Source organism: Portunus trituberculatus, chromosome 34, assembly GCF_017591435.1.
Source record: "Portunus trituberculatus isolate SZX2019 chromosome 34, ASM1759143v1, whole genome shotgun sequence".
Lineage (NCBI taxonomy): Eukaryota > Metazoa > Arthropoda > Malacostraca > Decapoda > Portunidae > Portunus > Portunus trituberculatus.
In genome coordinates this window covers 2,084,329-2,110,336 of record NC_059288.1, presented here as the reverse complement: position 1 = coordinate 2,110,336, position 26,008 = coordinate 2,084,329, and the positions used below count along the sequence as shown (strand labels likewise).

The window sequence follows — 26,008 nt, the reverse complement described above, 5'->3', positions numbered from 1 at the left end:
CTTCGTTTTGTCACTTTGTTCCAGTCTTAGCTCCCTCTCGCATATTCCATTCCCAGAAAAAAAGTATTGATAACGCCTTTTCTTTTATTACTTCATGCCGCCCTTGGTCAGTTCACGTTTAGAGTCACTGAGATAAATTCCTCTGCTTTCCTCGAGCCTTGTTTTCTTTTTTCCTTATCAACCTACTAAAAAACAAGTAGCTACGAATAAACTTTTTTCTCACTCATCCATCTGTCAAATCACTGGTGCGTACTATCCCGCCCAAAGTCGCCCAAACTAACCCCACTTCTCTCCTAATATATTTTTTTCGTTCGGCCTTCTCGTCTGTATTACCTTACAATAATAAATATTAGTAGTTTTAGTAAGCAATAATAACTTTGTCTTTAATTATTCACTATTAAGGCACTCACAATTAGATATAGCACATAATAACATAATCCAGCCATACACTAATTCCTGACCTAGTTTTTAGCCATTTATATTCCATAGCAATGCAAAAACAAACATCAATACATATAATGAATATAGATAGTCCCACTGTTTCATTTGATTTACTTCATTATTCATCAGTCCACCTTTAGCCAGATCCAGCCCAAAGTAGCCCAATCCTGTATCTCACAAGAACAACAGAGGAAGGAGAGGCAGGCGAGAGACTATTTTCATCCACAATGTCTCTCCAGGCCCACGAGCAGGTTGTCTCACAGGCGGTGACCAACAGAGTATGTATTCCCCACCTCATGTCCAAATGGCATCTCTGAAATACGTGAAATAACTGAAAAAATTGAAAAAAACTGCGGGTCATTGTCTGGGTAGGGAGGAGACACTGCCTGTTTGTTGACATTGGTGGGTTGTTTGTGTTGTTGTTTTTGTGTGTGTCGTGCATCACACTGACTTGTGGTGGTGTTTGGGGGTGACTGTGACCTCCTGTGTGCCTCGTGGGAGGTCAGGTGTGTGGTGTGATTAAGTGGTATTTGGGGCGTTGATAGGTGTGTGTGTGAACATGGAAAACGGTAAAGAGTGAATACCTTAAGAGTGTCAGCAATAACTTAATCTGAAGTTTGTATTTCTTAAATTTCACATACTCTTACAAGTTGGTCTTCAGTTCTTACTTTTCCTTCATGATGAAGTTTGCCTACATTCAGACTGTTCCTAGAGTGACTGACTAATCAGTTCCTTCAAAGAACCGCCGGTAAATTTGCAGTTTGAACCGATATACCCTATCTTATATTTCTTTTTCCCTGTGTAACAAGCTTGGGGACCTCCTAGGAAAGCAGGGTTTTAGGGTACAGAAACCAAAAACCTAACCTAACCTGACTGACAAACTGCTACAGTGCCTGCACAATATTAATAACAAACAAACAAACACACTCATGTAATGTGGGGGAATTTTATAAGAAAAAAATGATTATGAAACTTGAAGTAAATTTTGAAACTTTATTTTTGACAAAAATGGTAACGGTAGCTGAATTAAGGTAATGGTTATAATTTTGAATGATTAACAAGAATACAAATTCACAAAACTTTCCAATAAATTTGGTTAGAAAAAAAAAAAACGATAAATAAACAAATTGATAGAATAATATCAAGTGAACTTTCTCCCCACAATCACGTTCATCTTCGCTTACTTCCCGATTTGAGAATGAAATAAAAACCTGTTCACACTTTACAATTCTTTATTCTTTTTTATGTCTTTCACACAACATGGGAGATTTACTTTTACACTGTTTTAAAGACAATATCTTTTAAATGTCCACCTCCATTGTCAATACACTGATTCAGATGATTTCAGAAGCTTTGGTCTACTCTCTCCAGCATGTTGAGCGGTATATTGGCTATTTCAGTTCAGATGGCGTTCTGTAGGTCTTCCAGGGTCTGTGGACGGTCGTTATAAACCAGGGATTTGAGATATCCCCACAGGAAATAATCACAGGGGGCTAAATCAGGGTGTGCCCACACTGCACGTATTTCAATGTGATTCCTGAGAGAAGCTTTTCCCGACCGACTGATTTCCCTGAGAGGAGACTTAAACTGGCCTGTGTGCTCACCTGATTTAGCCCCCTGTGATTATTTCCTGTGGGGATATCTCAAATCCCTGGTTTATAACGACCGTCCACAGACCCTGGAAGACCTACAGAATGCCATCCGAACTGAAATAGCCAATATACCGCTCAACATGCTGGAGAGAGTAGACCAAAGCTTCCGAAATCGTCTGAATCAGTGTATTGACAATGGAGGTGGACATTTAAAAGATATTGTCTTTAAAACAGTGTAAAAGTAAATCTCCCATGTTGTGTGAAAGGCATAAAAGAAGAATAAAGAATTTTGAAGTGTGAACAGGTTTTTATTTCATTCTCAAATCAGGAAGTATCTGCTCCCCACCCTGTGTGTGTATATATATATATATATATATATATATATATATATATATATATATATATATATATATATATATATATATATATATATATATATATGACAGCTGCCAAAATTATTGGCAGTTGTCACAATAGGACTGGCACAGACATAATAAGAAATTATTTGATTAACATTATTATTAAGATTAAATTAATGAAAGGCATTTTTCTGAACAGCTCAGTTCCCCCTCTACCAACTGGAGTGAAAAATTCGTGTTAAAACTTCTGATTACATAGTGATTGAATTTAGTGCTTTTAATTCACTGCTGGCTACCGTCTCTCTTTCTCTTAGAATGGTAAGCTTACTGTCTCTGTCATACAGTAAGCCTCCGGTCTCTGTTATCCACTTGTCGTAGTTATATTTATGACCTTAATAATTAATAGCTTAATACTAATGTCCCCTGCACTACACTCGGTATCCTCTGACAGACTGCTGTGGAAGGATTCAAAGCTAGAATTGAGATGAATCTTAGAAGTTCTGTTCTGAAGTTATTATTCATTTCAGATAGAGTACAATGGGATTAGAAATGCTAGTAGAAGCGTGATCTAGACGTGTGGTGTATTGGTTGAAACTGCAATAATATTGAACTGCCATATTGTTGTTATTTCTACCTTCTTTAACAATCTGAGTGTGTGATACAGGAGTTCTGTGGTGTGGTTATGGGCAGCCCTGTGGTGTGGTATGACAGTAACCTCATCACTCTTCATTTCAGTACCACAATCCCAGCAAGACCAAGTTGGACGTGATGACAGCGCTGCACAATTACCGTGGCCTTGTTCCCAAGCTGGAAAAATTTGGTAAGGCTTCCTTTTGTGTCTGTGAGGATTAAAAAACTGCAACATCTCTCTCTCTCTCTCTCTCTCTCTCTCTCTCTCTCTCTCTCTCTCTCTCTCTCTCTCTCTCTCTCTCTCTCTCTCTCTTAAATGCAGAAATTATATGCAAAAGTTTTGCTATATATGAAAATCATGTAGAAATATTGAAAATGCATTAGATTAGAATTTTTAATAGCCATTGTTTTTTGTGATTTTTTATATATTTTTTTACATATTTAGGTTATGAATATTATAATTAACATAACTCGTTTCTAAATCATTCACCTGTGCTAGACATGTGACTGAGAGACCAGGTGTTGTACCACATGTAGCATTTATGTCTAACCTTAAGTGTTATTTCAGGTACTTCATAAAGGTGTACTACTTAATGAACTCATTTGACCATAATTACTAAAGCTTTGTTTCAGCATGGCAGATCACTCCCACAGACCACCAGCAATACATCTTCCCCTAGTAATCTGCCACTGTTTTAACCCCATTGTCCCTCAAGGATCATCCAGTTTTTACCTTTATTTTTAGTTTTTAATGATGGCATCGAACGAGAGTTGTTGAACCTTGCTGGCACAATCCCAGTGCGCTTTAAAGGTGAGCGTTGCCGGGCCATGGTGGCTGCTCCGGGGCTTGAGTGTGTTGGCAGCAGGACAAACACTGATCTCCCAATCATGTGCTGGGGTTGCAGTAGCTGTGTATTAGACAGTGGCTGGTCCTGTCTCCCCGCACACACTCTGGCCTTCCTGGGGACTGCCTGTTACATGCTGCTAGATTATTGATCCCATCCATGGAAGCAGCAAAGTGTAGATGCCTCGTGCCCCTGCCGGCGTGTCCTGGGGATTAGGTGTCTGTACCTTGCTGCCTTCAGTGGTGTTTGGTATAGCCATGGCTGTGAGGCACTGAATTGTTTGTTTCATCCTTTTTTTTATAACTCTGTCTTTGTTGTGGAAGCCCTGGTGCATTGACAGTAGTTTTTATATTTAGCATGGAAGCATTCAGTGCCTCCCTGCCATGGTGATGTTCAAGAAGACATGAGAATGCTTAGAATGTTGGTGGTTGTTGTTGTGAATCAAGATGAGTAAGGACGTGTAAAGACTAGAGCTGACTATTAACAGCATCTGGGGTGGTTGAGGCGGCGAGCAAAGCATTCCCAGCATTCTCCCTTCATTGTGTGTCTTGATATTGCCAGACTCATCCCTCACTGTATTTTTCTTTTCTCTTTGCAAGTATTCCGCAGTGGCACTTCACGCTACTTACTGTGTCTTGAAGGCACAATACCCGTTACATATAAAGGTACGGTGTGGGGTGTGGCCACTTACTATCTAACTGAGGCAAGCAGAGTGGAAGGCCAGATCTCAAAGCCATATAAGCAGTCCTCCACAAATAATGCCTTGATTTACTGATTTACTGCTAGTTATACTCTTAGTGGTGCTGAGAGCAGTCAAAATATTCACACTTCCCTCCCGCGGATTGACCCATAATAGCTGCAGCTTCCCCCTCGCTCCCTCCATCCATCCACCCACCCGCCCATCCATTCCTCCCTCTGATGATGAAGTGAAGTGGTGGTGCATGTGTGCCTCACTTTTCACCGCCTTGTCACTACCTTGCTCCTCTGTCCCTCCCCTGCTGCGTGCTCACTGAAGGCTTAGCGACACTGCTTGTCTTATCCATACCCTGCATGTGTGTTGAAAGGATACCCTGCCACTCCCTGTATCCTTCAGGGACAGGGCATTGCAGTCAGTCAGCTGTAGTGGGCTTCAGTAAGGGCTGACTTTGTGTCCCTGCAATAGATCATTTAGTTGTCTAGTAGTCAGTAGCTAAGACTTGTTTCTTGCCTGTAGTGACCACCTTTTGTTATTGTGATGGTATTCTTGTCAGTGTATGGTGCTGTGGAACACCTCTTCCACCCAAGGGAATGGTTTACTATTATTGATAATGTTATCATGAGGAAAAGATGATAAAGTGAAAGCTGTGCATCCTGTCTTTCCCTTCCCTTCCCCTTTTTTCCCCCCTAATTTTCCTTCCCTGTTTAGCAGTGACGGAGCATTCCTTACCTCGTGCCAAACATGGAGGTGGTGACAAATTTTCCAGATGTTCAAATGAATATTTTTCTGGATCTTGGACCTAAACAGTTGCATGTGCAAATACTGTTACCTCTCATTCATTTTGTATAGTATAGTCACACATTTTAAAGTTATTTCTAGTTATTTATTTAGACAAGTCATATTTTCATAATTTTTTTTATATAATAGTCTCTAAAAGTATTTCAGAGAACTGAACAACAATTTTTAGTGTGGGGTGCACCACATTACTAGTGTATCTAAACTGAACCCTAAGAATGAGCTGTGTTTTTCTGTACACTCAGTTCTTAACTTCATAATCTGCCATCAGTCCAATTTAATTCTTGGTCAGTTTCTTGTAAATATTGGCTTGAATATTGACAAACACAGCATAAATACTTACGTGATGCCTGTTTGTGGTCACAAAGTGTACAAATAATTATATTCTGGATTAGTGTGTTGTCCCTTCATCAACACCCCCCCCCATCCCCTTACCCTGTGACACTCCCAGGGCACCCAGCCAGTGTCTGTCCCTCGAGTGTGTCACACCCCACAGTTCACGCCTCCTTCAATAGCACTCAACACTTCCCTGTACTTTTAACTCGTCAAAGGTCACATATTCTTAAACATATTGGTGTATTAGCTTGTCACATGTTTCAAATTTGTCAAGAGGTCACGTTTCAAACATATTGGCATCCTAACTTATCAAAAGATCACTTATTCTTATCAAAAGGTGACTTTTCTTTAAACTTATTGGTATTTTAACTTGTCATACCTTTCAAATCTTTCAAGACCTCATATTTTCTTATTTTGGTCTCTTAACTTGTCATGGCTCTCAATTCAATATATTATATTTCCAAACATTTTGACATCTTACCTACATCTTAAACTCCTCCACTGCATTAAACAACAATTCACAGCAAAAATAACAATGTATGAAATCTTTAGAAGCACACACAACAAAGAAGAGGATTATTAGTAATAATGTTTGGAAGTGGTTATAGAAGAAAATAACCAACAAGTCACTGCACTGACAACATTTTAAGAAATCAAGAAAGAATGGGATATATATATATATATATATATATATATATATATATATATATATATATATATACATATATATATATATATATATATATATATATATATATATATATATATATATATATATATATATATATATATATATATATATATATATACATATATATATTGCAATTTTTCATCTGTACAGTAATTGGAGGTTACTGTGAAAGATGTACCGATTAGTGGAGAAAGGGTTAGTGGAAAGGTTAACTTAACACAGCTGTAGCAGATGTTCCTGGATGCTTTGTTTTTGTGACCACCTTGACAGTTAAACAAGGATTCTGTGCCTGCTTAGGAACTGGCATCTAAATGGGCTTTTTTACTTTGATTTTTGTTGTCCTTGGCAAGATATCCCCTCTTACATGAAAGAAAAATAAATAAAGCACTTGTTAAATTCTGGTTACTGATTTCTGGTGATATTCAAGGGTATTTTTGTCACCCCAGTAACAGTTAAACATGTATTTTAGGCCATTGTGGGAATTGGACCCCTAATTAGAGTCAAGTTACTGTGTCCTAGGCAAAGTAATCTTAATAAGAACCCCAAGTGTTTCAGAATGTGGGTCCATGTTTAAGTCCTCAAGGGTAAGGCTGGATGCACAGTAATTCTCTCTTAGAAATGCCATTTGCTTCCTTAATCATAATTGTAGTGTTTGTGAAATTGTGATATGTGATTTAACTTTCTATTTCTGTACTTCACATTCATTTTCTCTTTCTCTGGTGGTAAATAGATGGATATGTTATAGTTTATGCATCAATATTTCACTTACTAGCAGGGTTGTTTGTCTTGGTGATAGAATAACCATGGATCTCTTTCTCTGTTACTCTACAAATCAGTTGGTTTATCATTATATTTATATCTGTTTAGCAATAGGGACAGTAATGGAAGATGTAATTAACTCCTTATTTCACTTACCAGCTCTACCAATAGATTACTGGATCCTTTTCTGGAAAAATTTATTTAACCTATTATTTCAAGTAGCAATAGAACATTGGGTCTTTTTCTGCCTTTTGGAAATATTTAACCTATTATTTTACTTAGCAATAGCAGTGACTCTTGGCTCTATTTTGGAATCAGTGGAAAAATTGTTTATCTCGATCTCAGTTCACTTCATCTAAATGGTTTGTGTATGACCTGAGGAGATAGTGGAGGTGGTGCTTCTTACTTCCCTCTGCTTAGAATGCCCTGCTTCTGCCTGCTGTGTTTGTGGAGGCTGACAGGTAGTGATAAGTATGAGTGTTTCTCCCTCTCAGACATACATAAGAACTAAGGGTTGATACAAGAAGCCATCAGGCCTACGCATGGCAGTCCCTGTATTAAACATCCCTCCCTATATCTACTTTATATCCACTTATCACCCCCATTCTTAAATTTGTCTAATTTTTAAAATCTCTCCTAATGACTCAGCACTGAGCCTGATTACTGAGTCCATTCCATTCATCTCCCAATCTGTTGAAGAACAAATTCCTTAATATCTCTCTCTCTCTTGAATCTTAAGTTATATTATGCTTGAACCCTTTATTTATTGTTATGCCATGACACACACTAGCCCTGGTGTGGTTGGAGCCTGTGAGGTGTGTCTAAGAGGGAGCAGTGTCACATCTCATACTCATTACTCACCAGCCAGTGTGTGTGTGTGTGTGCGCGCGTCCGTTTGTGAGCGTGCACGAGCGTGTGCACATGTGTGCGTGTGCGCGTGCCAGTCTGCTTTGACCCTCCCTTGGCTTAGAGTAATTTTGACTGCTGTGGCCATTGATAACATTACTAAGTCCTGTTTATGTCTAGTCACTCTAACATGAACTAACAGTAATTACTTGTACCTATGTATCCTGTATTTTTTTCCGTATTTTTGTGGAGTTTGTCTTGTCCGTGAATTTTGACATACATACGTGCTTGCTGTACCATTTGCTATTATAACCACCTGCTTGATTGACAGATTGATTAACATGGCTAAATATGGTTTGATATCTGTACCATACCAAAAAAAGATTGCATATAAGCACTGAAATACACAAAAACATGCTGGATATTGAAATAAACACTCGTCAAACCACAATACACTCACTCACTTACCGCCATCACTGCTGTCACTAGGATCACTGTACAACATCCCGGTGTGCATCTGGGTCCTGGACAACCACCCCATCTCTCCCCCAATGGTGTACGTCAAGCCAACGCCAGACATGCTCATCAAGGCTTCCCGGCACGTGGACCAAAATGGCAAAGTGTTCCTGCCTTACCTGCATGAGTGGAACCTGGTGGGTGATGGGCTTGTGTTTGTTAGGTTATGTTAGCTTAGGGTGAGATGAGGTGAGGTTTGTGATTTCTTTTGTTAGATTAGGTTATGGTGTGTGTATGTATCTCTCATAGTTTAGTTTCTAGTTATAGATACTAGTTTATAGGTTAGGTTAGGTTTGGTTAGGTTGTGTTTGGTTTGGTGTGATGTTAGGTTTTGGTGTGTGTATGTGTCTCTTTCATAGTTTAGTTTATAGTGAGATTGTAGTCTCTTGGCCGTATTGTAAAGCACTTCAGTGACGCACTTCCACACTTTCAAAAGGCTCTTGCAGAAATAACACGGTTTTTTATGGATCTTTTTACAGTTTAAATGACAGAATAACACTATTTCTACATTATTAAAAGGAGAAACAGTCTTGAGATCTCGGGTAATCATCTCTTTGGCCTCTGAAAATAGTTGTGATGAGAGAGCAAAGCATTTCTGAATACAAGCTTCTCTCCTGGGTTGGGTTGGTTTAGGTTAGGTAATGATGTGTCTGTATGTCTGTCATTGGTTAGTTTAGGTTACAGTGTGTCTCCTGAGTTAGGTTAGGTCATGGTATGTCTGCATATCTACTACAGGTTAGGTTAGATAATGGTGTGTATGAGTCATTGGTTATTTTAGGTTATTGTGTCTATCTTTTGAGTTAGGTTAAGTGTGTCTCCAGGGCAGGTGTATTTACTCTAGGTCCTCATATCCATGTGTTTCAGAACTCATCAGACCTGGTGGGCCTCATACAGATCATGATCATGGTGTTTAATGAAATGCCACCAGTGTATTCCAAACCTAAGACTCACACCACCACTGCTGCACCGTACCCCTCCTCCTTCCCAGGGAATATGCCAGGTATCACTCACACCTGATGTTTTACACCTGTCTAGTTTTTGTTCATGAATGTTTTATTTTCATTTGAGTTTTCTTTGTATTTTATGTGTTATTTTTGTCATTATGTAATTTTCTTTTCTTGGTTTTATTGCTGTGTTTTTCTTATTTTGATTGTTAGTTCTTGTTTTTTTTTTATCATTGTTGATGTGAAATTTGTATTTTGTGGCCATTTTTATTATTAAGGAATTTTCTTTCTTGTATTTTATTCATATATTTTTCATTACCTAGTTTGCAATGCTATTTGTTTTCTTCCTTGAGGATGTGAAAATTTTACATCATGAAACTTGTTATTATTAAGACTTTTTTTTTTTTTTTTTTTTTTTTTTTTTTTTTTTGTCTCTAGTTATCGTGCTTTAGGTGATGGTAATTTGCATTTAAGTAAAGTGATATGGCCAGAAATGTGAGGAACGTTCCATCCAGGACCATGTTTACAATTACCATTCCTACATTCCAATGAGAAAGATAAAAATTGTTGTGTCTTCTTGAATTCAGTTGCTTGATGATGCTTTTCTCTTGAACCAGATGGAAGCAAACACTTTCCTAACACCAGACTAAAACTAACACTTTCTCTCTCTCTCTCTCTCTCTCTCTCTCTCTCTCTCTCTCTCTCTCTCTCTCTCTCTCTCTCTCTCTCTCTCTCTCTCTCTCTCTCTCTCCATTCCAGGGTACATGCCAATTCCAGGAGTGGGACCTAACCATCCCTACCCAGCCCCACAGCCCCCTGCTACTTCTGGCTACCCCTCTTACCCAACACAGCCCCTGCATACCCCCCCACCAGCACCCCATACCCTGTCTACCCTCCCACAAGCAATGCTGGTGGACTCCCCTCTATGCCACAGATGCCCACACCCTACCCACCCCCATACACTGCTGGCATGCCCTACTCTGTCTACCCACCTGTCACCTCAAACCCATCCACACAGGTGAGTGCCCAGGTGATTTGTTAACCCTTTGAATATTTACCTTGATGCCACATAGTCTCATTAGATTGCTTTCTTTTCTTTCCTTGTGTTCCATTCAGGGTTGGAATGATTTAAATCAAGTGATTTAAATCAATTTAAATCAGAGTAAAAAAATCTTGATTTAAATCAAAATACCCATGCTATGTCAAATAATTAAATTTATTAATCACTTATACTGGTCCTGGACCTGTACTGTTTCTGTACAAATCAGGGTACACTCAGACACCAGTGAATAATTGCCATGCCTTCTCTTACAAAGCAATGTTAAAAGCATGGAATCCCATTTATTTCCCAGTATATAGGCTCCATTATAAATACTGTATAAGGAAGTTTTTTTTTTCAGAAACTGCAAGTTCATATTGTCAAGTACACTATTACTAGAAATAATGAAATCCCAACTTTTGTTCTCAAACAATTAATTTATTCTCTTTATTACATTTGTCTAATAAAAACATTGATTTCTTTCATATTTTCTCATTGAAATTCCTATGTGTTTTCTGTACTTAAAACAAAGTGTAAATAATTTCACATATGAATCAACTATAAATCAATGGAATAATGTGGTATAATGATGTTTTTGAAGTTTTGAAATTAAAAATTCTTTTAACTTGGGTAATGTGTAAAAGCAGCTTTAAACTATGCTTCCATAATAACAAAGTGTTTAATACAAAATGCCATCACAGTATGAAAAAAAAATAACTTGGACATCGTGAAGCGATTCAAGTAAAATTATCATTTAAAAAAAAAAATCTATTTAAATAATAAAAAAGCGATTTAAATAAAAAAAAATCTATTTTTAAAAAATTTTTTGAAAAAAATCATGATTTTTTCCAACCGTGGTTCCTTTGCATTCTTTTGTACCTCACCACTTTTTCTTTGAATCTTGCTTTTCTTTTACCACAGAATTTAGATGGGCTTAAGGAAGTACTTTTTGGGTACTGTATCTTCTATCTAAAAGCCCACCTGTTAGGGAACCACTACCCCGAGTAAGGAAGCCCTTCCTACACTTGGACCGTGGCCAGGATTCAAACCCATGCACTCGGGGAACCCTCAGACCCCAAAGCACATGTGATTCCACTGTACCACAGTGGCTCCTGATGTCTTATCAGCTTGTCTTCTATTCTTTCCTTTGTGTTCCTTTGCATACCTGTGTACCTGACCTTACCTGTGCCGGCAGACGTCAGCCACTGAGACCAGCAGCACCACCTCGGCCACCAGCACCGGGACCATCACTGAGGAGCACATCCGTGCCTCCCTCATCTCTGCTGTGAGTGACCGGGTGAGGGCAAAGCTTCGCGACAGCTATGGAGGCTGCCAAGCAGAGGTGTCGGTCCTGCGGCAGCAGCAGTCCGACCTGAACGAGGGCAAGACTAAGCTAGAGGGGCTCCTTAATAAGCTGGATCAGGAGCAGGTGAGGCATTAAGGAATGGGGTATTTGTATTAGTTGGTTTGTTGGTGTGAGGTGATGAAGTGGATAGGAGAGGTAGTGTGAGTATGTGTGTTAAGGTGCTCTGATGAGTGATGCAAGTGTTGTATGGTTATCTGTATGTTATTTACTTGGTTATTTTTACCTAGTTGTGGTTTACAGGACAGGAGTAATCTTATTGTATCCCATCTCTATAACCATTATCTAGTTTCTTACAAGCACAGACAGTTTTGGTATTCTCTATATCCTTACTAAACTCATTACACTTGTGCTGTGGTCTTGTGTGTGTCCAGTTATTGATGGACTACATGAAGTGAGGCATTAGTGGTGTTTGTAAAGGTGGATGTTCAATCTTTGCAAGTTGAAGTTAAGTGAGGCTTTCTGTTTACTATGTATTAAAGGCTTTATGATCACTCTGTCCCCTCTACACCTCCCCCTCTCTTCCTCTCCCATACCTCTCCTATCCCTCTCTTCAAAGGCCGCCGTGGTACAGTGGAACCATGTGTGCTTTGGGGTCCGAGGGGTCTCCAAGCGCACGGGTTTGAATCCTGTCCACGGTCCGAGTGTAGGTTGGGCTTCCTCACTCGGGGCAACGGTTTCCTAGCGGGTGGGCTTTGAGATAGGAGGTACCCCAAAAAGTATCCCCTTTAGCCCATAAATTCCTGTGAAAAGCCCACATGGTATAAATTAAAAAAGAAGAAAAAAAAAAAAAGCAATGGAGGTATCATGAGAAGTATAAACATACACTTTATGACTTTGTAGCAAGTGAAGATTCACATTGGAGGCTTAAGCTTTTCCATTCTCTCTTGCTCTGACAGACCGAGCTTGACAAGAACATGAGGATCTTGAGGAACGAGAGGCAGAGATGAAGTCCACCTTAGCCCGCCTCACATCTGCCACAGAGCCCCTGGACTTAGATGAGGCAGTCACCACCACAGCACCCTTGTATAAGCAGTAAGTCACTGCAAACACACCTTACACTTACCTTTGTCACTGCACACACATCCTTCCCACTGTTATGACTCAACAAACTTAATCTAGGCCCTACAAAACAAACCAATTTCTTTCTACACACACACACACACACACACACACACACACACACACACACACACACACACACACACACACACACACACGGCCGGTAGCTCAGTGGTTAGGCGCTGGCTTCACAAGCCAGATAACCGGGGTTCGATTCCCCGGCCGGGTGGAGATATTTGGGTGTGTCTCCTTTCACGTGTAGCCCCTGTTCACCTAACAGTGAGTAGGTACGGGATGTAAATCGAGGAGTTGTGACCTTGTTGTCCCGGTGTGTGGTGTGTGCCTGGTCTCAGACCTATCCCAAGATCGGAAATAATGAGCTCTGAGCTCGCTCCGTAGGGTAACGTCTGGCTGTCTCGTCAGAGACTGCAGCAGATCAAACAGTGACACACACACACACACACACACACACACACACACACACACACACACACACACACACATTGATGCCTCATTAAGGGAAGGTGTAGTGCCCCAAGACTGGAAAAGAGCTAACATTGTCCCAATTTATAAATCAGGTAACAAGAGAGACCCATTGAACTATAGACCAGTGTCACTTACAAGTGTGGTAGCTAAGATGTGTGAGAGGGTGGTGAAGAATAGATGGACAGACTTCTTGGAGAAAAATGACATACTTTGTGAGTGTCAATTTGGTTTTAGAAAAGGGCGTTCATGCACGACAAACCTGATATGTTACTATTCGAGGGTGATAGATGTAATACAGGAAAGAGATGGTTGGGCTGATGGAATATATCTGGATTTAAAAAGGCCTTTGATAAGGTACCACACGGAGACTGATCTGGAAACTTGAAATGGTAGGAGGAGTGCATGGCAGTTTACTAAAATGGATGGAAGACTTTTGGTAGGAAGAGAAATGAGAACAATAATTAAGGACAGACCATCAGAATGGGGCTTGGTGGAGAGTGGAGTTCCACAGGGATCAGTGTTGGCACCAGTAATGTTTGCGGTCTACATAAATGACATGGTGGATGGGGTGTCCAGTTATGTGAGCCTATTTGCAGACGATGCAAAATTGTTAAGAAAAGTGAGATGTGACAAAGATTGCGAACTACTCCAGGAAGACTTGGACAGAATATGGAAATGGAGCTGTACATGGCAAATGGAGTTCAACACGACAAAATGCAAGAAAATAGAGTTTGGCAAGAGTGAAAGAAGAATCAGGAGTATGTACAAGATAGGAAATGAAGACATAAAACCAGTCATGAAGAAAAAGACCTTGGGGTGACAATTACCAATGACCTATCGCCAGAGAGACATATAAACAAAATAATTGGAGAAGTATTGAACTTATTGAGGAACATAAGAGTGGCGTTCGTATATTTAGATGAAGAAATGATGAAGAAAATAATTACTGCAATGATAAGACCGAGGCTTGAATATGCAACAATACAGTGGGCTCGAACTTAAAGAAACACATAAGGAAACTAGAGAAAGTACAGAGGGCTGCAACAAAAATGGTGCCTGACTTAAGAGATTTGACTTATGAAGACAGACTGAAAAGAATGCAACTTCCGACCCTGGAAAACAGAAGAGAAAGGGAGACCTGATAGCAATATACAGAGTGATGATTGGCATGGAAAAAATGGATAGGAAGATCTGTGTATGTGGAATGAAAGAATGTCGAGAGGGCATGGGAAAAACTAAAAATGGCCACTTATAGGAGATGTGAAAAATATAGCTTCCCTCATAGAAGGGTGGAAGCATGGAATAGTTTAGACGTGGAAGTGGTCAACGCAAGGAATATTCATGATTTTAAGAAAAAGCTGGACATTAATAGATATGGAGATATGGGGAAGATGCCTGGGAGATAGATTCCTGAACCTAATGATAGATAATTTGATGGTCCAAAGAGTAAAGGAAAACACAAGATTCAGAGGAAAGCGATGAGCCGGCAAGATTAGACCTAGTTTTTACAAGGGATATACCAATTAACGATGATATAAGATACAAGTGCCCATTGGGAAAGAGTGACCATGTAATATTAGAGATGGATATAGAAGAAGGAAAGGAAGATAGAGATGAATCATACAAAGGAGACCGATTAAATTACAGAAAGGCTGATATTGAGAATCTCAAGAACTATTTTAAAACGTAAACTGGGAGGAGATGGAAAACTCATTAACGGTTCAAGAGAAATATAACTTATTTTTGGAAATATACAAAACTGGGGTCAGGAATATGTTCCGAAATATAGACCTAAAGAAGAAGGAAAGAAAGATTGGTTTAATGCAAGATGTGCTAGGGCAAAGGAGAAACGAGATGGAGCATGGAAAAGGTGGAGAAGAAACAGAAATCCAGAAAATAAGGAAAACTTCAAAACAGCAAGAAATGAATATGCTAAGGTGAGAAAGGAAGAAGAAAGAACTATGAAAAGGACATTGTCGAAAAATGTAAGGAACAACCAAAATTGTTCTACAGATTCATAAATGGAAAAATAAGACAAAAAGAAACAATAGAAAGGTTAAAAGGAGAAAACGGAATGGTGGAAGACCCAAAAGTATGGCAGAACTGTTAAATAGTAAATTTCATGAGGTCTTTACTAAGGAATCCAAATTTGAAAGACCACAGGGTAATAGAGACTGTCTATATGAAAGAGATTAAAGTAACCAAGCTTGAAATAAAAAGTTGATGACGGAATTGGATGAGGAAAAGGCAATGGGACGGATGAAGTCTCAGGCAGAATACTGAAAGAATGTAGGGAAGAACTAGCAAGTCCAATATACAACATCATAAAATGCTCAATAGAAAATGGAACAGTGCCAGTGGAGTGGAAAAGAGCTGAGGTGGTTCCCATATATAAGAGCGAAGGAAGGAAGAACCTTTAAATTACAGACCGGTATCACTAACTAGTGTAATATGCAAGATGTGTGAAAAAGTAATAAAGAAGCAATGGATTGAGTTTCTTGAAGACAACAAAATATTATCAAATAGCCAATTTGGTTTTAGAAAAGGTCGGTCATGTGTGACAAATTTATTGAGTTTCTACTCTAGAATAGTTGATAAAGTACAAGAGAGAGAGGATGGGTTGACTGTATTTATTTAGATCTAAAAAAGGCTTTTGATAAAGTGCCACATGAAAGATTACTATGGAAGTTAGAGGAGAAGGGTGGCTTAAAAGGAAGCACATTGAGATGGATGAAGAATTACTTAAGGGGAGAGAAATAAGGACGATAGTTAAAGATATGAAGTCCAAGTGGAGAACAGTAGACAGCGGAGTGCCACAGGGGTCAGTATTGGCACCAATACTTTTCTCGTATATATAAATGACATGCCAGAGGGAGTGAACAGCTACATAAATCTGTTTGCGGACGATGCGAAACTGTGCAGAGTCATTAAACAAAAGAGGATTGTGAAATACTACAGGAAGACTTAAACAAGATCTGGAAATGGAGCAAAAATGGGAGATGGAATTCAATGTGGACAAAAGCCATGTCATGGAAATGGGAAAAAGTGAAAGACGACCAGTGGGAATCTATAAGATGGGAGATGGAGTAGAACTAGAAAAAGTAAAAAGGAAAAGGACTTGGGAGTGACAATGGAAGAAAATAATCAACCGGTAAGCCATATTGATAGAATTTTCAGAGAGACGTATAATTTGCTAAGGAATATTGGAGTAGCATTTCACTATATGGACAAGGAAATGATGAAGAAATTGATAAGTACTAAAATAAGACCTAGATTGGAATATGCAGGAGTTGTGTGGACTCCCCATAAAAGAAACACATAAGAAAATTAGAGAGACTACAAAAATGGCTACAAGAATGGTTCCAGAATTTAAAGGGATGGCATATGAGGAGAGACTAAAGGCAATGGATCTACCAACCTTGGAGCAGAGAAGAGAGAGGGATCTGATACAAGTTTATAAATTGATTAACGGAATGGATGAAGTGGATAATGAGAAACTGATCCTGAGAGAAGAATATGACTTTAGAAGCACAAGATCGCATTGTAAGAAACTAAGGAAGGGACGATGTCTGAGAGATCTTAAAAAATTTAGTTTCCCGCAAAGATGTGTTGAGACTTGGAACAGTTTGAGTGAGGAAGTGGTGTCAGCAAAGAGTGTACACTCAACCCTCGATTTGCCGGATTTCGGATTTGCCGGACAAGAGTCTGGGAAAAAAAAAAAAAAAAAAAAAAAAAAAAAGTCCGGGACAAGTCGATTTCAAACTACCGCGCCAGACAAAGTTCGCAAATCGGGCACTATAGATGGCAGCGCGGGCGGACATACTCGTCTAGTACTGGACTGTAAACAAGTCTGCCGCGTCACACGAGTGTTGTGCTTACGTGCTTGTCGTGGATGATGTCGTGATGATGATGATGATGATGATGGTCGTCGGAGGTTTTGCCTTTGCCTCGGCACCTCCTGTTACTTCTATTCTTCCTGATCCTGCCTTTCTTTTATTTTTCTTTCTCTTGTCTTCCACATCTGGTGCAAAGTCTCTTTCTTCTCCTCAGTTTTGTTTTTCTGAACAAAAAACATCTGATTTATTTTCCAACTTCCTGGTACAGCTGGTGCAGGTGCCGAAATGCCGTTAAAGACAACACTATGTTCCCACCGGAAATTTTTGCCGTTAAACACGGGATTCCGGTAAATCGCGTGCCGTTAAAGCGGGGTTCAACCTGTATAGGGTAAAGTCCGGCAAGGGGGTAGACCCCCGGACATTTTCCATTGCCGGACATTTGATTGGACAAGCCTTTTTAGTCCGGCAAATCGAGGGTTGAGTGTACATAGTTTTAAAGAAAAATTGGATAAGTGTAGATATGGAGACGGGACCACACGAGCATAAAGCCCAGGCCCTGTAAAACTACAACTAGGTAAATACAACTAGGTAAATACACAATACACACCCCGGTAGCTCAGTGGTTAGAGCGCTGGCTTCACAAGCCAGAGGACCGGGGTTCGATTCCCCGGCCGGGTGGAGATATTTGGGTGTATCTCCTTTCAAGTGTAGCCTCTGTTCACCTAGCAGTTAGTAGGTACGGGATGTAGATCGAAGAGTTGTGACCTTGTTGTCCTGGTGTGTGGTGTGTGCCTGGTCTCAGGCCTATCCAAAGATCGGAAATAATGAGCTCTGAGCTCGTTCCGTAGGATAACGTCTGGCTGTCTCGTCAGAGACTGCAGCAGATCAAACAGTGAAACACACACACATACACACACACCTATGATGCGTCCAAAGAAGGAATATGCAGCAGTGGTGTGGTCACTGAGCTTGAAAAAGATATAAGAAGATTAGAACAGATCCAGAAGATAGCTACAAAGATGATGCTGGAACTAAAGGACCTAACGTATGAGGAAAGGCTGAAGGAAATGGGACTGCCAGCCTTACAAGATAGAAGAGAATGAGGAGACCTAATAACAAAGTCTAAAATAGTAAATAGAATTGAAAAGATTGACAAGGAAGACCTGGTGCTGGTGACAAAAAGAAGCTGGAAGGACAAGAGGACATGTAAAGAAGATTAGGATGAGGCAGTGTGTCAAGGATATTGGAAAATACAGTTTTTCACATAGAATGGTGGAAAAGTAGAATGCATTGAGTGATAAAGTTGTTACAGCACATAATGTGCATAACTTAAAAAAAAATTGAATAAATGGAGACAGGACACTATCAACCCCACTCAAACCCTGTATAATACAACTAGGTAAACACACACACACACACACACACACACACACACACACACACACACATCAAATATCATATATCATAGCCCAATGGGAAAAAATGATCATGTGGTCCTAGATATTGATTTAGAGGATCAAGAAATTTTAAAAAGCAATGAGGGACACAAGCAAAAAAGATGAAACTACGCCAAATAAAATTTTGGAGGATTAAGAAGCTACTTTGGTAGTATTGAGTGGAAGGGAATTATGCAAGGCAAGACAATTCAAGAATAGTATGATATATTTCTAGACAAGTATAATGAGAAGGTAAAGAGATATGTTTCTGAATACAGAGTGAAAAAGAGCAAACACATGTTGTATAATGCTAAATGTGCAAAAGCTAAAAAGTGTAAGGATGCAGCATGGAAAAAATTAAGGAAGCAACAGAATGAAGCAAACAGGAAGCAGTATAAAGAGGCACGAAATGAATACATTATGATAAGAAGGGAGGAGGAGAGAAATTTTGAAAAGGATGTAGTGAAGAGATATGAAAAGGAACCCAAGCTTTTTTATAAGTACATATATAAATGGAAAAAAGACAAACAGAGAAACCATCACTAAATTAGGGAAATAGGATATATGAAACACTGGAAGAAATGAGTGAACTTATGAATGAGAGCTTTAAAATCAGTATTTTATGAAGAGAAAGAGTTTATAGAGCCAAGCAGCCAAGTGACACAGGAATGATTAAGAGACGTTGTGGTAGAAAAGCAGGAAATTAGAAAATTATTAGAAAAGGTGGATGTAAGAAAGACAATGGTACCAAATGAAGTGCCAGGAACAACACTGAGAGAATGTAGAGAACAACTAGTGGAACCAATTTGGGATGTAATTAATAACTTTTTTACGTCCTGGCTCCCCTATTATATTAGGGTTAAGACAGTGCCTCCTGACAGAGTAGTCAGGAGGACTTTGGTTTTGGCATTTGGGAACCATTACCCCGAGTGAATGCCCATCCTAACCTTGGACTGTGGCCAGGATTCGAACCTGTCCACATAAGAGGCCTAGGGCCCACAAAGCGCACGCGGTCCCACTGCACCACGGCGATCCCCAATCAATAACTCTCTAATGGAAGGGAAAGTACCAAAGGAGTGGAAATGAGCAAATATAGTCCCAATATATAAAGGAGAAAAAATGACAGCCTGAGCCCTTAAATTATAGACCAGTGTCATTAAGTAGTGTGTGAAAAAGATCTGTGAAATTGATATCAAAGAAAAATGGTTAAAATATCTGGAGGGGAAGGAAATAATAAATAACTCCCAATTTGGTTTCAGGAAAGGAAGATCATGCAAAGCAAATTTACTAAGATTATATACAAGAGTAATAGACAAAGTACAAGGGAGAGATCTAGGTTTTAAGAAGGCCTTCAACAGAGTACCACATAAAAGACTCCTATGGAAAATTGAACACATGGGTGGAATACAGGGAAATATTGTAAAGTGGATGGCAGACTGCTTAACAGATAGGGAGATGAGGACAATGATAAAAGATATCCCATCAAGCTGGAACACTATTACCAGTGGAGTACCACAGGGTTTGGTGCTGGCACCAATTATGTTCCAAATATGTCAATGATATACAAGAGGTTTTGAGTAGCTATGTAAAATTTTTTGCAGATGATGCAAAGCTTTTGAGAGTTATAAGGAACATTCATGACTGTATGAAATTGTGGAAGGATATTGACCAGATCTGGTACTGGAACCAAAAATGGAAATTAGAATCTAATAACAGGAAATGCCATGTAATGGAAATGGGTAAAAGTAATAGAAGAGTTACATAGGAATATAAAACGGGAGAAGTGATTATAATGAAAAGGAGTGAAGAAAAAGACCTGGCAGTGATTATATAAGACACCCTGACTCCAGCAAGACACATAAATGGATGATTTGCTTCAACATGCAAGACACCAACTAACATCACCAACTAACATTCACATACTGTTCAAGTATGTGAATAAGAGTATGATGAAAAAGTTAATAACCACTATGATAAGACTGAGATTGGAATATGCAGTAGTGATATGGTCATCATACAAGCAAAAAAACATCAAGAAACTAAAAAGAATCCAACAGACTGTTACAAAGGTGATCCCAGAAATAAGGGATCCTCCTTATGAAGAGAGACTGAAGGAAATGGAATTACCAACCTTGAAGGATAAATGGGAAAGAGGGAACCTAATAACAATGCATCATTTAGTTAACTGTATGGAAAAGATAGATAGACAAGACTTGATAACACTAATGGCGGATAGAGATAGACGAACAAGAGGACATTCCAAAAAGATCATGAAAAGTCAGTGTCTGAGGAACATTAAGAAGTTCAGTTTTCCACGTAGGACGGTGGACCTCTGGAATGGATTAAGTGATAAGATTGTAACAGCAGAAAGTGTATACAAATTTAAGGAAAAGTTAGATAAATGTAGATATGGAGACAGGTCACTATGAGTCCTGCTTGAACCCTGTAACATAGAACTAGGTAGATATAATTAGGTAACACACACACACACACACACACACACACGGCCCGGTAGCTCAGTGGTTAGAGCGCTGGCTTCACAAGCCAGATGACCGGGGTTCGATTCCTGGCCGGGTGGAGATATTTGGGTGTGTCTCCTTTCACGTGTAGCCCCTGTTCACCTAGCTGTGAGTAGGTACGGGATGTAAATCGAGGAGTTGTGACCTTGTTGTCCCGGTGTGTGGTGTGTGCCTGGTCTCAGACCTATCCCAAGATCGGAAATAATGAGCTCTAAGCTCGTTCCGTAGGGTAATGTCTGGCAGCAGATCAAACAATGAATTACACACACACACACACACACACACACACACACACACACACACACACACACACACACACACACACACGGAAAGCAGCGAGGCAAATGGGCAAGCCTCTTAATGTGTAGCCCCTGTTCACCTAGCAGTAAATAGGTACGGGATGTAACTCGAGGGGTTGTGGCCTCACTTTCCCGGTGTGTGAAGTGTGTGTTGTGGTCTCAGTCCTACCCAAAGATCAGTCTATGAGCTCTGAGCTCGTTCCGTAATGGGGAAGACTGGCTGGGTGACCAGTAGGCGACTGTGGTGGTGAATTATACACACACAGCAAGACTTAATGTATGTCGTCTCTTCCGACAGGCTCTTAAATGCTTACGCTGAGGACCAGGCCACCCAGGATGCCATCTATCATCTAGGGGAGGCCCTGCGTAGGGATGTGATTGACCTGGACTGTTTCCTGAAGCATGTGCGTTCCCTTTCCAGGAAGCAGTTTCAGCTCCGAGCCACAATGATAAAGTGCCGCGCCAAGGGAAACATGGCAGGATAAGGCACTCGGCATAGTTAAGAGTTTACCCTCTCTCTCTCTCTCTCTCTCTCTCTCTATTTATCTCTTTCTTTTTCTTTCTCTCTGTCTCTGTATCTATCCCAGATTTTTTTGTTGTTTTATTATTTTTCTATCTGCATTTATAATTTCTGTTACATATGTTTAATTTTGCATCTCTCTCTCTCTCTCTCTCTCTCTCTCTCTCTCTCTCTCTCTCTCTCTCTCTCTCTCTCTCTCTCTCTCTCTCTCTCTCTCTCTCTCTCTCTCTCTCTCTCTCTCTCTCTCTCTCTCTCTCTCTCTCATCATTTGATAGTTTGTTTTAGTTTTTATTTGTCTGAGGTTTTCAAGAATCAGGAGGACTGTTGTTACATTTGGTTTATGTAATATTCTCACCTCCTTTTACAATTAATACGCACGTCAGTCTCGTGATTGACACATAATACAACATTCAGGAATTCTTGAAAAAAAGCAATAGTTATGTTAATTTCTTAATCTGTAAACATTTTCTTGATATATCCTTTCAGAAATCTAAATACTCTCCTGAGAATGAAAGAATATGCACTATTACTACTACTTTGATTATTATTATTATTATTATTTATTATTATTATTGCTATTTTTATTGGTTTCAGTTAATTCATGTCTATGCTTTCAATTTAATCATGTACAGTCAGTTAACTCAAAGCTGTGTTATCTATATACATTATCTCTATCATTATTTCCCCAATACTAACTCAAGACATGACAACCACCACATTTAAGTATTGCATTAAGTTAAGTTCTTTTAGTACGTTAATCACAAATCTATATACACAAACCTATATATTCTTGTTTGGTTGAGTGTCTGGTATGTTAGTTTTTTTTTTACTCTGTATTGTGTTGCATTTGTGTTGTATATTCAAACTTCCACATGAATTATGACACACTCAGGTTCCTCCATGCTTTGTGAAGTGTTGCAGGTTTGCTTTCCATAGCTTTTTTGATATTTTTAGTTGCTTTTTTGGGGAGTGGGGGGGCTTTTAGTTTGTCTGTTCTTGCTCCTCATCAGGTACAGTGTGGAGTTAAGCATCATAGTTTTCCTCCTTATCATATTACTCACTCCTTTACATAATTTATCCCTTTTTCTAGATTTTCTTCCCAGCTTCTCTACATTTCTCACATTATTTACTCTGTCTCTAATTTCTCATTTTTCAATCCTTTTCTAGTTTTTCTTCCCATTTTTCCTCATTTCATTTTCTATTATACATGTACACATACTCATACTATATTAAATTTCTTGTTTTATCAATCTCTTCCATATTTTTTCTTCCCATTTCTTTCTTTCCATTAGATACACTTGCATACTCTCTAATTTCTTGTTTATCCAATCTTTTTCTTATTTTTCTTCCTATCTCTGTGTTCTCTATCATTAGACACACACACACACACACACACACACACACACACACACACACACACACACACACACACACACACACACACACACACACACACACACTCATCCTCTATGGCATTGCAATCACTCATTATTCAGGTGACGCTGGGAGAGAACACCTGAAACTTTCCCTGAGTGTGATAATGATCTGTTCCTGGTGTCTCCCTTCCCTTGCCATGCCACAATAAGCACCAGCCTTGCATTGTCCTTCAGTATGTTTACAAATCTTCAGATGCAACATGTAACTTTGTAAATATGCACATAGATAAAAAAATATATATATATATATATAAAATTGCCTGTAGGTTACCAAGATAGCAATGAAATAGAAGCAGAACTATCATATTTAGTCAGAATTTCTCCTAGACAGAGTAATGTTGCTAGAAATTAGAGAGGAACATGGACTGGCTAGAGAGAATGAGAGTGACAGTGAAGGTGACAGACAATGGTTTAGTGAGAGATCCATATTGGAATGTGATATGTGTGTGTGTGTGTGTGTGTTAGCCAGTCCAGGTACCATGCTAACTGCTCATTCTTTATAACTGATTTGTTAGACTGAGACATCAAGACATTTTGTACTCTCAAGTAGCAGGAGGTGAAATATCCACTAGGACAAACACACTACAGCTATACATACCCATTGAATATATATACATGTAAGCTTCATATGTGGAAGTTATTGGAGGCTGTTTCAATATATTTCATTCATGTTGGCAAATTAAGCACTTTAAGAATCACCTCCCTTAGTGCAGGATAAATTTTACACTGAGGACTGAGTGAATGAATGATTTGTAAAGTGTATAACTCTGCAACACGCCACTTGCTCCTGTCATTCACTTCGCTAGGCCTTTTGAAGGAAGAAAATATACTTATGAAGAACCACAAACTCCAATATCCCATTCTCTATAGTACTTTATAGAGTTTGTGATGAAGCAATGGATTGAGGCATTAGCAAAGATGATTGGATGATGTAAAGGTGATCTATATAATGTAAAAACACAAATATTAATATCCAGTCCTCTTTGAATTCCTCCCATGGGATTTGTAAAGGAGAAAGAGATTTCAGCATTAACAAAAATGATTTTATATAGGATTGGATAGCATAAGAGTAAGGCCATATGTAAAGTGGTAGCTTCCTTTCAATGCCTCAGGGTGCCAGGTGTGTGGGAGGCCCTGCTGCCCTGGCCCTGTGTGTGTGGGTGCCTGTCACTTGCTGGGGAGGAACACAATCAAAATGTGCCCTTCAAGTCATCAGGATTTCAGTATATTTTTTATCAAGGTGTCCTGTCAATGTAGCAAATTTGTGATTTTACTATATGCGTATCACAAAGATTGTCTATAGCACCTGTCTTCCTTATGCTGGAGACAAAAACTGTTCATATTAAAGCATAGATTTATACATCAATGTAGATTTATGTATTAATTCTCACCTGGCTACCTTATGAACATGTGACAGTACAATGCAAGAGTGAGGAAGTGGGTGGAATGAAGGAATAAAGACTGTAATGGTGTAAAGAGAATGACAAAATGTGGGGAAATGAAATATATGGGACTGAGTGAATGGAAGAGTGATATGGAAAAAAGAAGCACTCTGGAATGATACAAGGAAAGAGAAGCTATGAAAGGTGGTATGATGGAAGCCTACACAGGGCACAGTGCATGGGTGTGAATGCAAGGAATTATGGATAGTGTGAGTCCTGCAGCAGTGTGGTAGAGGAAAAGACAGTAGAGTTTGTGGTACTAGAGAGATAATGTAATTGAGTGATTCTGACTTAGTTGGGAGTGGATAAACATGATGGGGAATGAATAATGGTGCTGTTGGATAATGTAGAGATGAACAAAAGGATGAATGAAGCTGTGAAGGAAGTTCATGAGAGAATATTAATGTAGTACACAAGATGTAGGCAAGATCCAACCAACATATTCAGAATGAAGGATGTTCAGCTAGTTTTTGTGAAGAATCTTAACCCATTAGTGTCCAAGCAAAAGAACATTAATAATGGTCGTTTTATATGGCTTTCATTCCATTCGGGAGGAAGATATGAAATTACTGTTTGTTTCATAAACAAAGGAAGATTATGCTTCTCCTGAAGTGCATTACAAAAAAACAAATTAATGGGAAACCTAAGCTGGAAGGCTTTAAAGTGATAGTTTCCCTAAAAGATGGAAGGTGGCTGTTGTTGCAAGAGTCTTCAACAAAAAGAGGTAAGCCTTTTGTAATTTCCCTTATGTTTTGTTCTAGAAAAAAAAAAAAAAGTTTAAAGGTGCCAAATTGTGTATGTGAGAAGAATCTTACAAAATATTCACATTATCTTGTCATATACTGCAAGTGAATCATGGATGTACTTTTAAGTACATGTGGGTACTTCCCTAAGAAAGGGTGTAAAAATTGGACCTACCTAATGGTGTCTATGGTACTTTCTTATTTGGATATATTTTAAGGTTTTGTGTCTTCTTTTCTGTATATATATATATATATATATATATATATATATATATATATATATATATATATATATATATATATATATATATATATATATATACCAATAATTAAACATATCCCTGACTGTCTCAAAGACTAGATCCACGAAATAAAG

General features: G+C 39.0%; 1 protein-coding gene across 1 annotated transcript; it reads left to right on the top strand.

Annotated features, from left to right (window-relative positions):
• Positions 1–577: 577 nt before the first annotated feature.
• Positions 578–24,817, top strand: LOC123512647 (tumor susceptibility gene 101 protein-like). The gene is given in 11 exon segments (XM_045269104.1): positions 578–719; positions 3,128–3,212; positions 3,768–3,833; positions 8,481–8,644; positions 9,372–9,507; positions 10,211–10,302; positions 10,305–10,469; positions 11,686–11,919; positions 12,753–12,780; positions 12,783–12,888; positions 21,790–24,817. Coding segments are annotated over 11 exon segments (1,314 nt in total). The 5' UTR covers positions 578–668; the 3' UTR covers positions 21,977–24,817.
• Positions 24,818–26,008: the final 1,191 nt, after the last annotated feature.